The 13,822-nt window shown below is 48.1% G+C and overlaps 2 protein-coding genes across 7 annotated transcripts in view; one reads left to right on the top strand and one right to left on the bottom strand.

The window, feature by feature from the left end:
- Tg (thyroglobulin) overlaps nt 1-13,822 on the top strand; it is a 200,558-nt gene that overhangs the window by 119,931 nt on the left and 66,805 nt on the right. The window contains exon 41 of the mRNA XM_003467344.4: nt 1,736-1,938. Within this exon, the coding sequence (XP_003467392.1) occupies nt 1,736-1,938 (203 nt within the window). The remainder of the gene's footprint in view (nt 1-1,735; nt 1,939-13,822) is intronic.
- Sla (Src like adaptor) overlaps nt 7,777-13,822 on the bottom strand; it is a 50,731-nt gene continuing 44,685 nt past the window's right edge. For all 6 annotated transcript variants that reach the window (XM_063231043.1, XM_063231041.1, XM_063231042.1 and 3 more), the window contains 3 exons: nt 12,201-12,332; nt 10,230-10,365; nt 7,777-9,644 (listed from right to left, as the gene is read on the bottom strand). In XM_063231043.1, coding sequence (XP_063087113.1) covers nt 9,431-9,644; nt 10,230-10,365; nt 12,201-12,332 — 482 coding nt within the window. In that variant the 3' untranslated portion in view covers nt 7,777-9,430. The remainder of the gene's footprint in view (nt 9,645-10,229; nt 10,366-12,200; nt 12,333-13,822) is intronic.

Below are 13,822 nucleotides of genomic sequence, written 5' to 3'. Positions count from 1 at the left end.
AAAGGAACTCTTCTGCACTGTTGCGGAAAATGTAAACTAGTGCAAATGCTATACATATCAGCGGGGAGTTTTCTCAAAAATCTAAAGATGGAAACTCCATTTGACCCAGCTATTCCCCTTGTAGGTATTTTCCAAAAAGAAGTAAAGATATCATGTAACAATGTTTATAGCAGCACGATTTGTAAAAGATCAATCTTGGCAACAGTGCATCTGTCCATTGACAGAACAATACATTTTAAAAATGTGGTACTTACGTGCAATGTAAATACTACTTTGCCGCAAAGAAAGATAAACTTTAGGCATTTGTAGGCAAAGACATACAACTGGAGAACATAATGTTAAGTGAAATAAATCAGACACATAGCTAAAAAATTATATGGTTTCTCTTATATGAGAAGCTCAAAATACATACATATATACATATATAAGAGCAAAATAATAGAGAAGTAGAGAAAAATGGAAATAATATTCCAAATCCTCTATTCAGTTCTTTCAAAAATATTTCAATATATATGTTAATTTGTTTCACTTATATTACTATTTTCTCTTAGTTCGTTGAAATGAAACTTTTGTGCTATTATTGGTTGGTTTCTTTTTTGCATCAGTCTTTTTCTTTATGACTGGTATTCTGAGTAATATTTTGGCCATTTTTTAAAGAAAATAAAATGAAACTCCCCCGCCCATAAGTGAACTGTGTTGGCTCATGGCCACGTCACCACTGTTCCCTGCATCATTTATCAGCCAGTAACCAACAGCTGGAAGTGGGCCGCGGAGATACCAGTGTAGGACTGAATGAGCAAAATGTGTCACATGCACACATGAGGTATTATTCAACCTTAGAAGGAAAGAAAATTCATATCCATGCTGTGCTGTGCTTCTGTGAACCTTAAGGACATCATATAAGTTAAACAGGACTCACATGCATACACACATGCGCATGCACACACACACACATCTGTTACTATGTGCTTCCACTTACATGAGGTACCTAGAATGGTCAGATTCTTAAGAGACAGACATGAAAGGGCAGTGGCCAGGGACTGAGGTAGAGTTTCAGGGGCTTTGAATTCTTAATGGTTTATCAGCGCATAGTTTGTTACTACACATTTGAGATACATAATAATTACATCCTAAATATAAAAACTTATATTGTGTATCTGAATAATTACATTCTGTCTGAATCATTTTGTTTTTAGAAAACAGGATATTCAACAGAATTTTATTAATTCTATAAAAAAAGAAAAAAATATTAATGTTCAAAGCCCGAGGCTGAGGCAGTGGAGGACCTGGGTTGCACCCCAGCCTGGCCTGGCCGACGTTGGAGGTCTGAGCCTGCATATGTCTGAGCCTGAGCATGGCGAGTTCCTCCTATCTGGCCGGCCAGCAGGGTGGTGGAACTCAGCACACACTGCCTCTGACCTAAGCAGCAACCTAGGAAGGCCCTTGCCCCTCACAAATAGGGAAGCTGTAGCTGAGCAAGCCTGACAGCGTTATGGCATCTTCCGGCAGCCAGCAAAGGCTAGATTTAAGAGTGCAGGCCAGGCTGTGTCTGATGCTAAAGCCCCTGGTCTTCCTGGCTTTCCCTCAGTGTGTTTGGAGCCCTCTGTGCTGATGTAAGGAACAAGCACACCCAGGGCCTGTGGAGGAGCCATGTGCCTGGTATAGGCAGCACTATGATGGCCCAATTTAAAGCCGCAAAATCAAAACTGATAAATCACTTTCCTTTTTTCACCAGGGTCCAGTGAGGTGACCGGCAACTGGGGACTGCTGGACCAAGTGGCAGCTCTGACCTGGGTGCAGATCCACATTGGCGCATTTGGCGGGGACCCTCGGCAAGTTTCCTTGGCCGCCGACCGAGCTGGTGCGGACGTGGCCAGCATCCACCTTCTTACAACCAGAGCCGCTGGCCCTCGGCTCTTCCGGAGGGTTCTGCTGATGGTGAGTCCCATGCACTGCTGTCATTTGGTGCTCTAGCACTCTCCCTGCCTTTGGACACCAGTTGGTTTCAACTGCTCGTCTCTTATCCTTTGTGGCAAGTGTAGGTCCTACGGTGGTTCTCTGTCCAGATACCTGTGGTTGCAGGATCCTAAGGGGCTCCTCTGACTGCTCTGTATACCCCTGTACATGGTGCTAGAAGTACTGGACGGAAAAGGGTCCCTGCATCCTGAGACAGCCTCACTAGGGTCTGATGCCCTAGTCAGTGAGCAGAGGCCAAGAACAGAACTCATGAATCCAGATTCTTCCCAGTGGTTAGAAGTTCCTACTGGATGATGATGGATGGAGGTGATGATGGTGGTGGAGATGGTAATGATGAGACCATGATATTGATAGTGACAGCAACTGTGATCAGAGACAGCTTGGTTGGCTGAACATAAGCCCTTGCATCTGTTGTTCTGTCATTAACTAGCTCTGAGCTTCACCAAGCATCTGATTTGTCAGGGGTACTTTCTAGACACTACAAATTCCAGGGTGAATAATGCACGCCCAGTCCACACAAGGCCTGTAGTCACATGAGCAGGGGTACAGATGCTGAAGCAGAAACCGTATTTAAAAGAGCATCTTATGGCAGCTCAAAGAAAGGCCTCAGGAGGAGGACAAGTGTGAAGGGAAGTGCCCTGGAAGGGACTTCTGAGCTCAGAGCTGCAGGCTGTGTGGGCATTAGCTCCCGGCAGAGCACTGGCCACAGGACAGTGTGGCGGGCCAAGGCCTGGTGGGCAACAGTAAAGGCAGATAGGAGCTACAACACCCTGAGCAGCTTAGGCTCAACCCAGGGGGAATGGGGAACTATCAAAGGATTTTGTTTGTTTCATTTTATGATTTTTACTCATTTTTAAAAATCTGCTCCCTGCCATTCTGTACCTTCCCTGTGTAGTGTAACCATCACCGCTACCCATTACCAGAACACTTTTTATTATCCCAAACAGCAGTTCTGTGGTTACTAAAGAATTAGTTCTCGGTCTCTTTATTCCCTCAGCTCCTGGAAGCTTTGATGTTGCTTTCCATCTCTGTGAATTTGGCTTTTCTAGGGGGAATCATGCAAGGTTCACCCTTTTGCATCTGGCTTATTTCTCTTAGTAAAAGGTCTTCAAAGTTCTTCTGGAGTGTAGCATGTTGAAAACTCCTTCCACTTGAAGGCTGAGGGCCATTCCATGGTGTGGAGAGACTGTGTCCTGTTTATCTGTTACTCGTCTGCAATGGACCTCTGGGCTGTGCTCCTGGCCTGGCTATCTTGAATAGTGCTGTTATGAACTTGAGTATCATCAAAGACCTTTTAAGCCAGTGAGAAGAATGCTTTAAGGCTTGTTGTTAGGAATACCTCCCTGAGCTCTGGGTATAGAATGATTTTCAGAGGGCAATGTAGGAGGTAACGAAAGCCATAGGGATGCAGTGCAGTATCCCCAGACAAGGGACATAGGGAACCATTGAGACCAAAACCACAGGCCACACCCCTCAGTGGCCTGCAGCAGTTCTCAGGTCATGCCGCCACACCCCAGCCTTGCCTGGCTTTCCTGGGATCCAGAGCCTTGAGTGAAGGAGGGAAGATGAAGGTTCACTGTTTTGCCATAATTGATGCTAGACTTGTTTTGTCGCCGTTGCCAGCAGAAAGCAGAGCCACCTGCCACTCCACCCCCTTCGGCTCCAGGAGCCTTGGATTCATTCTGTACTCCATCTCATCTAGGAAGTTTCCTTGGCAAGCCCTTTCTCCTTGTCTTTCTCCTTGACTGTCAATCTGTCGTTCAGGAGAGCCTTGTAGACTTCTCAGCTGACTTGTGCTGCCCAAACCTCTCCTGTGCCACATGCATCACAATTTTTATCAGTCACTAACTGTTCCTAGTGTCAAGTTGGCCTCCCTCTCAGGACAAATCCCCAAGACAGTAGGGAGGAGAGTGCCTTGCTCTCCACAGGGCTCCAGGAAACCACACAATATGTCTCACAGTAAGCAAATGCTTCACAGTATACAGGGTCAGGAGTAAGCAGTGATGGGTAAGAGTCTCGATGGTGTTCCAGAGAACCAGGGACCCACAGGCTAATCTAGACCCCTTCTTGTAAGTCACCCCTTTCTTATTCTTTAATTTTGATTTTTCTTCCTCATCCTGGTCCACACCAATGGTGGGAGAGTTGAGCACAAACATCTTGTAGCACCTGGCATTAAAAGCAGAACTTTTTGCCCAAAGTTGATCCTAGAAGATTCCTCCTACATTCAATCAGCAGTCAGCTTCTCATTAAGGCCCTAGATGATGCCTGCATACCTTCCAGTAGGCTCACAAGGCAGATTTTCTTTTTGAAGACTTAGGTGTCTGGGAAATTTCAGAAACTAATCTGTTTTAACAAATGGCAGTGTATTAAAAATAAACCCTCCATCTGCTTTACTCACTTGGAAGCAGATTTTACAACTGCTCCCAGAAGTCCTCGGTATGCATGTGAAATTATTTGGAATTGAGAAACTAAAATGCTTCAGGGTGTTAGCAGTTCTCTAATATGTTCTTTACCAATAGATGTTTGGGGAATTAATGCAAGTTGGTAATTTTTTTGTTGTCTGCAAATCCTGAGGTCAGAATTGGTGAAACATCAATCAAGAGAAATGGCGATGGAGATAATCAATAGTCTATATTCACTTGACACATTTGAGGCTGCAAAGCACTTTCAGTATCTTGGGTTATTCCTAATGAGAGGCATGGGTCTTCAATCTAGTGACAAGGTTTTGGAAGTTCAGAGAGGTTAAGTGACCTGTCAAAGAACACCCAAGAAAAATCCCACTTTTACAAGCACTTTCTAGGGGGCCCCAGTGAGACCTTGGCTAATACCATGCCAGGAAATGCTATCTCTCCTTTCAGGCCTGTTTTGTGGTCAGCATGTCCAGTGCTGGGGCTAAGATTGCTCCATGTTTCAGGGCTCAACTAAAACTAGGGCTCCAAACTTGTCCCAGGCTCTCAGACCAGCAGGAATCCCACCTTAAGAGGCAGACTTCTGTGTTGAGGGTTTTAGGAATTCTGCCCTATTTTACATTTGTTATTGTTCTAACATACCTGATTCTAGTTCTGCCTCGGCTGGATATGTGATCCCTACATGAGCATAATTCTCTTAGCACCTCCTGCACACTTAGCACAGCCTCTGCCACCCAGGAAGGGCCCAGCACCCACTGCGGGGCTGCACGGCTGAGCTCCGTGCAGTGGTGGGAAGAGAGCGGGGAGACCAGGGGATCTGTGCTGATGCACTGTCTGTTGCCTGTTAGCTATGAAGCCCACAGCATGAGCCCCTCCCTGGGCTGACCCTATGCAAAGCTGGCCCAGCTGGCCATGGGATTTGATGCTCCCATGCATCTTTTAGAATAGATTTACTGAGAGGTATACTGTTTTAATATTCCTTGTGGGGACTGAGCATTGTCTCGTGGAATTTATCTATTAATTTTAGGGAAAAATGTATACTTTTCCAATGTGCAGACTTGCCTCCTTGAATGAGGTTAACAGTAGACACATGAACATAACATTTTTATTTCCGGAGGTCTTTTCAGAATTTAAAATATTTTTCTAGGGAAGTTTTGTATCATGGTTGTGAATCAGGATCCTCCGTGTGCCACGGTTTGGAGGCATTGTCCTGGTGTCATTTTCTAGGGTGTATTCTGTAAATGCTGGTGCATGGGAATACACTGACGTGGCAGTTCACTGAGACAGTTCTCTGAACACTCAAATGCTATGCTGATTGTTTCTGTGAGTGTGCTGTGAACTCACTGCATCGGCTGTAGGGGATGGCAGGTTCCTTTCCCTACCCACTGCTGCAAAAGGGCTAGCTGCTGCAGTTGGGAAAGCCAACCCCCTACGCCTTCAAAAGTGAAAGCCCTTTTCTTCCTTTCTCTTTCTCACAGCATTTATTGAGGGGAGCAGTCCAGATGTCTTCTTATCAGCCAGGACCCTGGTTTCTCTTAGGCCTTAACTGGAGGCCACTTGGGTCACCGGCCTCATTTATAGGGCTGCCCCTGGGCTGCAGTGGGCAGGGGTCGAGACAGCAGGGAGGTGGCAGACAGGCTGGAAGGCCACCCCTACGGGCCCAGGGCCACTGCAGAGGGCTCACACCCTCCTGCAGACTCTGTACTAGAAGAGCTGCCTCCTGTTTGCTTTTGTTCTCCTCCTCTCTTTTGTCATCATCCTGTTCGTGTCTTTAGCTGTCACGTTAATCTTACTACTTAGGCAATATTCTCTGTGGTATGATTTAAAATTCTAAATCATTATCACTATCATCTTTCTCCTGTCTCCTCACTTAGGTGATGTTGAGTCTGTAAATTGGAGGCTGATGTCATTGTCAGTTCTCATTCTTTTCTGATCACTGCATTTTGTTTCAGACAATAAAATTCTACTATTTTATCAGACCCAGAAATTTTGAAAAGTAAAAATATGTCATGTATTTCTAAGTATTTCCTTATGCCTATGTTATTTTCTTAATTGGAAGAACTTTTTTAAAGAATCTAAACTCGGTGAGTCTTTATACATTGTCTTACAAATTTTTCCCTTGTGCTGCCTTAGGGTCCTGGAGTATGGATGAGAGTCTGTGATCTCTTGACATCCATCATGGCTTCCTCTGCAGCTTAATGAGATCCCATTTACTGGGAGAAAAAATTTTGCAATGTTACCAAAACCTATATACCTCTCTATTTATTTACCTATCCTTGCTTAGCAATTTCTAGGAATTATATATTAAAATCTCCACAGGAAGTTACCAATTTATCCATTTGATCTTATTATAGTTGCACAATATACTCTGGAAGTGCATGATTTGTTTAGCATAGGCTGTAAGCATCTTACCTTCTCAACAGAATGCTCTTTGTAGCATTTCTGTTTGCCTTTAGAGAACTTATTTTCACATTAAATCACATTTTTCTTCAACATGCAGTGCAAGATTTTCTTTTCCTCATTTTTTCCATGAAAAAATTCTCCACAAATTTGTTTCCAAACTCCCCACATCCTTTTGTTTTAGCTATATGTCAAGTAGAAAATGCAATGGCTGGATTTTAGAAATATATCCTCCGCCCAGCAGCCAAGGGCTTTTCATACTCATTAATGCACCATTACTGTTACTTCCCTTCTACTTAGCTCCCGCTATGGCCTCCTGTGTTTCCTAGAATAGCTCCTGTGTCCCCTTTTCTCCATGGCTCTATGCCTTCCCTGGCCTCCCTCCTGAGGGCATCCTCTCATCCCAGAAGTTCAGGCCTCGTTGCCCTGTCCAGCCCTCAGTACCTGCAGGAATTGACCTGTGTTCTCCACTGCCTCTGTTGCCTTTGAAATCTCCTCAGGTCCTCTTTTAGGTCTCAGCATCTACCTAGTATCCCCCACCTGTCTGGGGTCACATGGAACCTGCTCATTTCTGCACTCGTTACTCTTCACGGTTGCAAAGTGTCCCATTTGTTTATGGCACCAACCTCGATGATCTCAGAAGTCCCATCTGGTTTCAGTGCTCCAGACCTGCACCTAGGGCAACATGCAACCTATAGGTATCTAAGAAATCTTGTAAGAAGAAATTCTGGGAAGTACAGGCAGCTCAGATATGACAAGAAATGTGCAGATGTAGAGTTTTCATAATGATGGCCAAGAATTTGGTCCCTCAGCCCCCTCTCTACCTTGCCTTCTGGTGTAAGACACAAGACATACTTGCTTGAAACTCAGCAGACCGCCCCAGGGCAAGCCGCCATGCTGCCACCTGTGCAGTTTGTCCTGCAGTTCTGCTTGTGTCCCACCCTTGCTTGCTCCCTTGAAAGCCCCAAACCCACAATGCTGCAGGAGGAACTTTCCATTTGCCTCAATCCAGAGGCTCCCCCATTCCAAGGGTTAAATATTTATTAGGTTTACTTTAATCAGGAATAAATACATGATTGAGCAAAGACATGTAATGCTTCCCACTTACAACCCCTTGAATCCAGGGCTCTCCAAAGCTTCCAGTCACAGTGACCACACAGGAAACAATGCAGAAGGCACTGGTCAGGCATCACAGCCCAGAGAGTGCCCCATCCGACACTGAAGCTGCTGTCTCCTGCTAAGGTCATTCCTCATGCTCTGGCTGGTCCTTCTGAAGCAGTCTAGGGGTTTCTGAGGAATCTCACATGGCTCCTTGTGTAAACAGCCTGGAGTTAAATGGTCCGGGAAACCATGTGGACATATACGGATATACCACTAGCTGTGTGAGCTCAGGGCCAAGGAATGTGCGTGGCAAGCAGATGCAGCATAACATATGTGTGCACCCCTCTTCCCCAGCACCCCCCTGAAGCAGGGAGGAATGAGTCATGGTTCGTCTGAAGCCGCTCCCTTCTCAGCCTGGACCATGCTTCTCCTGGCCCACGTTCTTGCCCTCATCTCTTACGGTTACACAAACACACAGCAAAATTCAGCCATGAAGGCTCCTCCCTTTTTCCTGGAGCTTGGCATTCTTTATTCCTGTGTAAGCCAGATTCTGCCTAGAATTAAGTATCCTACGTTAGCCATTCTTACCTACTCGATCCTAGACTCCTTATAGATCCAGGGTCCCCTCACATACCTCCTACTCCTTCTTTGGTCATGTAATTTCTTCCTTCACACTCACTTTTGAACCATCTGCTTATATGTTTATCTGTACTGTATAACCTCTGTTGAGGGTTGATGTTTCTTTTCTTTCTTCCTTTTTTTCCTTGGTCTGATTCTTACATAGAATGTAGCCAAGCATCTCTCTAGAATATCAAAAAGGAATCAAATAACAGGTGCTCTCCTACAACCAAGCATCCCAGCAGCGGATGTGCCCTACCTGCTCTGTGGCTCTGACTGGGGCCACTCTGGAAACTTGCACAGTCCCAGCTACCTGTGTCTTCTCAGTCAGCAGTCTCCTCTCCCAAGCTTGAGCCCCGGTAGGAGTCAGGGAGACTGGACGAATGCTGCCCGCATGGCATTGGCACACGAGACTATCAAAGGCTCCTTCTGGAAGCTGCTAAGACCTTCAAGCTAGTGTGTAGTGTAGGGGGTCCCTTGGAAGGAGAGATGGTGCAGGGTGTCCCAAAGGTCTTCAGAGACCAGTGAAAGCAGCCCTGTGTCAGAGGGCCACTACCTTGGGTGGGTCTTCTTCCCAGGGTTGCTCAGTTCAAAGCCCTCCCGGAGGACTCAGCAGGGTGTCTGGACCTTGAGTTGGAAAGGGCTTTCCTTTGAGCATGTCCTTCGCCCTCCCACACGTGCTGTGCACATGGTCACATGCTGGGCTCTCTGAAGCAATGCCCCCTTGTGTCACCTTCCAGTCTGTCAAGTTTTCACAGTACTGATAAGATGCCAAGCAGGGTTCTTTGGTCACGATGTGAGTAGAGAAGATGTTAGCGGAGTCTCCACATAGCTTCTCCTGGCTTCTAGAAGGCATGAGATGCCCAGGGATCAGAGCACCCCACCTTTTGCAAGACCCCCAGTGACACTGCTGTCCTGTGCTTGGGCTAATCTTCAAAGTACTGTGATGCGGAGAAGAGCGAGCTCTTGCGCCTGCTCCCGCTGTATATCAGGGAGACGCTCTTCTTCTTCCGGTCGAAGGGGCTGGCATCATCCCCGGTCAGGGACAGGTAGGAGGCGATGCTTTCCCGAAGGCCGTAGCTGAAAAGGGATTCATCCACGCCAAGCGGGTTCCCTGCACCCTGCGGGTTGTCCTGGAGTCTGTGAGTCAGAAGAGTAGGAGACAGAGGAAGGGAAAAAGAGAAGGACATGGGGCAGGGATGCAGAGAAGAAGAAGGGGAAGGGGAAGGGAGAGAGGGAGGGGGAGAAGGGGAGGAGGAGGGGGAAAGAAGGGGTAAGGAGACAGGGAGAGGGAGAAGGAGAAGGAGGAAAAATAACCAAACCCCTGATGAGTCTTCCTTTAAATTATCGTTCTAATTCTGGTTCTTTACATCTGTGGGTTGTGTGATCTTGGACAAATCACTTAACTTCTCTGAATCTCTATTTTCTCCAATGGCTAAAACTTCTAACTGTAAACCTAGCATATTTCTTTATGATATTTACAAGGGAGAACAGTTTCAGTCATCCTGCAAGAAGTTCTATTCCTGATTTCTTTTGAATTGGCAATGGGATAGCTGGATCCATGTTCAATTAATAAGAAGAGTACCCGTCACACCCTGTAGATATATTCCTGAGAGTCTAATAGATGACAGTGAATAAACAGACACAGCAGTGTAGAGCAGGGCCCTCATGTCTGTGTGATGCACTGCTCCTGCCTGCGCATCCTTGGAGGATACACACACCCACCTGGATGCCCTCTTCCAGTCGAAGGTCTTCTGGCGCAAGGTGACAACAGGTGAGCTGGGGGCCCGTGCCGCAGGGGAGGGCAGGCTCTGTGCCAGGCAGGGCGTGGTGAGCACGCAGCACAGGCCATCAGCCACCTCTGTTGGGGGAAACCAAACAGCGATCAGTGCCCCGGCAGTGCAGTGTCACTGGCCTGAGACCTGACAGTGTGGCGCCCTGGCTGTGGTGTGGTGAGAGGACCCTTTCTGGTTATCTGCAGAGGCAGGTGCTTGCCCAGGAGATCTCTCTGAAAGCCACTGGTTCTGCCCTGAGATCAGGTCCTCCCAGAGCCCTGCAGCCCAATCCAGTGTCTCAGGACTTGCAGTCTCCTGGCCTCTGGTCTGTGACAGCTCTGCCGGGTGACTCCCATGTCATGTTTTCTATGTCTATGCAAAACTTCTGGTCTGCACACTCCTCGATGATTGTTATTAAGAGCCAAATACCACAAACTTTTTCTCGTCCCCAGCCAAAGGCGGCTGTTTCCAGGACTCCCTTCCTCTTTCATTTTTAGTTAGCAGCTAGGTTTTCGGGTGTCTCAGAAGTTACATTTGTTATCATTCATCTTCATATCTGCCGTGTGTTAGGCTCGCTGGACTTGGTGTCTGAATGACTGTCTAATTAGCGTGCAGCCCCCTGCTCAGGGACTGTTCCCACGACCTTGGGAATAAGAACCCAGGGTTCTGAGAGGGGAGGACTCGCCCAAGGTTCTCACAGCCTAGGTCTGAGCTTGGCTGCTTCTCCTTGCTGCCATTGCTCCTTTGTCACCTGCTGCTTCTCACAGGTCACAGGTGTCACTGAAGGCTGTGGGGGCTCCTTTCTCCTTGAAATTCCCCTCATATCTTCAATTCAAGACCCCTAATCCTGATGAATCATAGTGAGGTACCCAAGGGTGCAGGGTCAGACATCCTGACCTGAAGGGGGAAGAGGCTAGGAGAATGAGAACAACCTCTTTCCCTCTCTGGTGGGCAGAGCAGGAGGGGAGATGGGGCATCTCTGCAGGAAGCACTGAGGGTCAAGGGCCAGCCTCCTTCTCAGCACCTTCCCGGCTCATCCCTTGTAGGTAGGGTAAAATAGTTGCCCAGAAGAAAGCGAGGGTCCGACAGGTCAATGCCCAGCCCAGAATGCCTAGTCTCCAGTGAGCAGGGAAAAAGCACAGAGGTGCCAGAGCCAGTGGGTGGAGATTTAGTTGCCTCTTTCTAATTTCTCCCTTGTTTATAGGGCAAAATTCCAGCTCTTAGCTGGCTGGCATACAGGACTCCCACAGTATCTCTCTCCTGACCATGCATATTGCTCCATGGAAACTGCACCCTACATCTGCCAGGGTGCAGGATGCTCCCTTCCTGGGCAGCCTGGGGAATCCGAACCTCTGCTGAGTGCATGAAGGCTATGTGAGTGACTCACACGTGCTCCCTCATCACGGGGTGCTTGTTGGGAAGCGCAGACTAAGACAAATTGACTAGACCGCGCAGGGGTGTGGAAGAGGGTCAGGGAGAGAACTGGTATGCTCTGGGGACAAAGAAGGGGGACAACTAACTCTAAATCCTGTGCCTCTATCTTCGAGGGCTGATACTGACCTTGAGGGCTGAAGAAGATTTCAACAAGCAAAAAAGAGAAAGTGAGTGGCATTTCAGAACAAAGCCCCAGAGACCCAGAACCCAAGGACCCACTTATAGGGTACACACTGTCCCTGGCTATAAGTGGAGAGATGTCCTGGTTAGTTTGATTTGCAGAGAGGGGGTGCATATGAAACGAGGGACCATTGTTTCCCATGGTGGAACTCACAAGCAGTCAGTGTCAGCTGAGATTACCCTGCATGTGTGGAGAAGCTGGAGGGACAGAGAGCACCACAGACCCTTACTGGTGCCCCCAGGGCCACATGCTAGGTGCGTGGCACTGTGTGCCTGGCCTGTGCAGTGCTAGCTGAGGGGAGCTTACCAGAGTAGTGGTTGACCAGGTCCTCCAGGCACTGGAAGGTGAGCCTGGGTGAGATGTAGTACCAGTTGTTGGGCAGGCGGAAGATGCGGTAGTGCTTCACCTGCCTGTGTCTCACCGACAGTGAATAGAAACCTGCATGGAGGGCGGGAAGGGACAGGTGAATGGAACGCACGGTCCCCGCCCAAGGGTAGCCTGCAGCAGGTGTATGTGTGCTGAGGTGCGACAGGAACACAGGACACGGCCCCCAGTGTCTGGCAGCAGCCGCTCCCATACATAAGCCTGCTCTGCTCAGATGTTGCTCCTCCCCTCAGTGTGCCCTAGAGTGGCAGGGGCACCAGGCACGCTGCTGCTCTAAGGCCTGGGCCTCTGGCTTTCTGGAAGTGAGTGCTGGTGTCAATCGAGGCAGGAGATGCCTGAGGCCACATGACGTGATCACCGTTCAGCCACAACCTATGGATTAGGCTCTGAGGCTCTGAGATCCTTCCCAAGGCTGTATATTAAGGTGTTTTTATCCTTCAACTCCTGTCACCCCCTATGCCACCACATTGTACTTTTGTAGGGAGGGTCGTGGTTGTGGTCCCTTCCCAGGTCTGCCTTCCTCTGATTTAAGCTTGCTTGTCTCAGAAATGTGGAGCAAGTGACAGCTAGGACACAGCTCTGGGCATTCCTAGGAAACTTGTGGGAAGTGCCACCTTCCCTCAGCATCATCAGTACTGACCAGGTGGTCATTCAGGGCCCCAGGCAGGTGCTATTCCTTCCTTTAGTTTGGATCTTATTGAATGGAAAGAGAGAGACTCAAACTTAATCATGTTTTAAGGTCCCCCCGCCGCTCTCTCACACACTGGAGGTTCCAGGAGGTGGTGAGAAGAGAAGCTGGATCCAGCCAGTGAGTGCTGTCTGTGCTGGGCAGGGGCTCAGCCCCTTCCAACAGCCTCTCCATCCCTTCCCCAAAAGGACCTGGGGGGGATTGTGCCCAGATAGCTTACAGATGGAAAAACAGATGCTTGAAGCCTCCTGTGCACCCAGCTTGGGGACTGTAGTCTGAGTGCGACCCCTTCTTCCTTCACACAGCCCTCGTCATCTTGAGCACAAACCTCGCCAGCTCGAGCCTGTCCTCCAAACCCACCACTGAGTGCTTCTCACCACTCCGGTGGAAATAAGGCACACTGGAGGGTCAGATGCAGCAAGTGGAAAATCTTCAGAGCTTTGCATACCCAGGCCTGCACCTTCCTGCTTACCCTGAACGCTGCAGCTCTGCCTCAGAGCACTTATTTTTAGAAGAGCTATGCACTTTCAAGATGCCACCAGCCTGGGTCTGGTGTCCTGCTTCAGGGCCTTGGGACACATGTCCACGGTGTTTGTCCTCTGCTTTAAGCTCATGCTCCTTCAACATATTTACATCTTTCATAGACAATTGTCCTGGGGCTCTGAAAACCACATAGCCAAGCTGGGCTTTGGTGACAGCCCCAGTGCAAGCAGCCCTGGTACTTAGTGGCTGCCCTTAAGAACGCTCTTAAATACTGGTTTGTTTGTTTGTTTGTTTGTTTTTGACAGCAGTGGGACAAGGAGCTTATTGAGAAGTCAAAACTGTGTCCTGTGCTTAAGTAGCTGTCACTATGAGT

This window comes from Cavia porcellus, unplaced genomic scaffold (genome assembly GCF_034190915.1).
Source record: "Cavia porcellus strain 051 isolate PalLab524CR breed Dunkin Hartley unplaced genomic scaffold, mCavPor4.1 scaffold_19, whole genome shotgun sequence".
Classification (NCBI taxonomy): Eukaryota; Metazoa; Chordata; class Mammalia; order Rodentia; family Caviidae; genus Cavia; species Cavia porcellus.
Note: the sequence above shows the minus strand (reverse complement) of the source record. Positions and strands in the feature narration are given on the sequence as shown.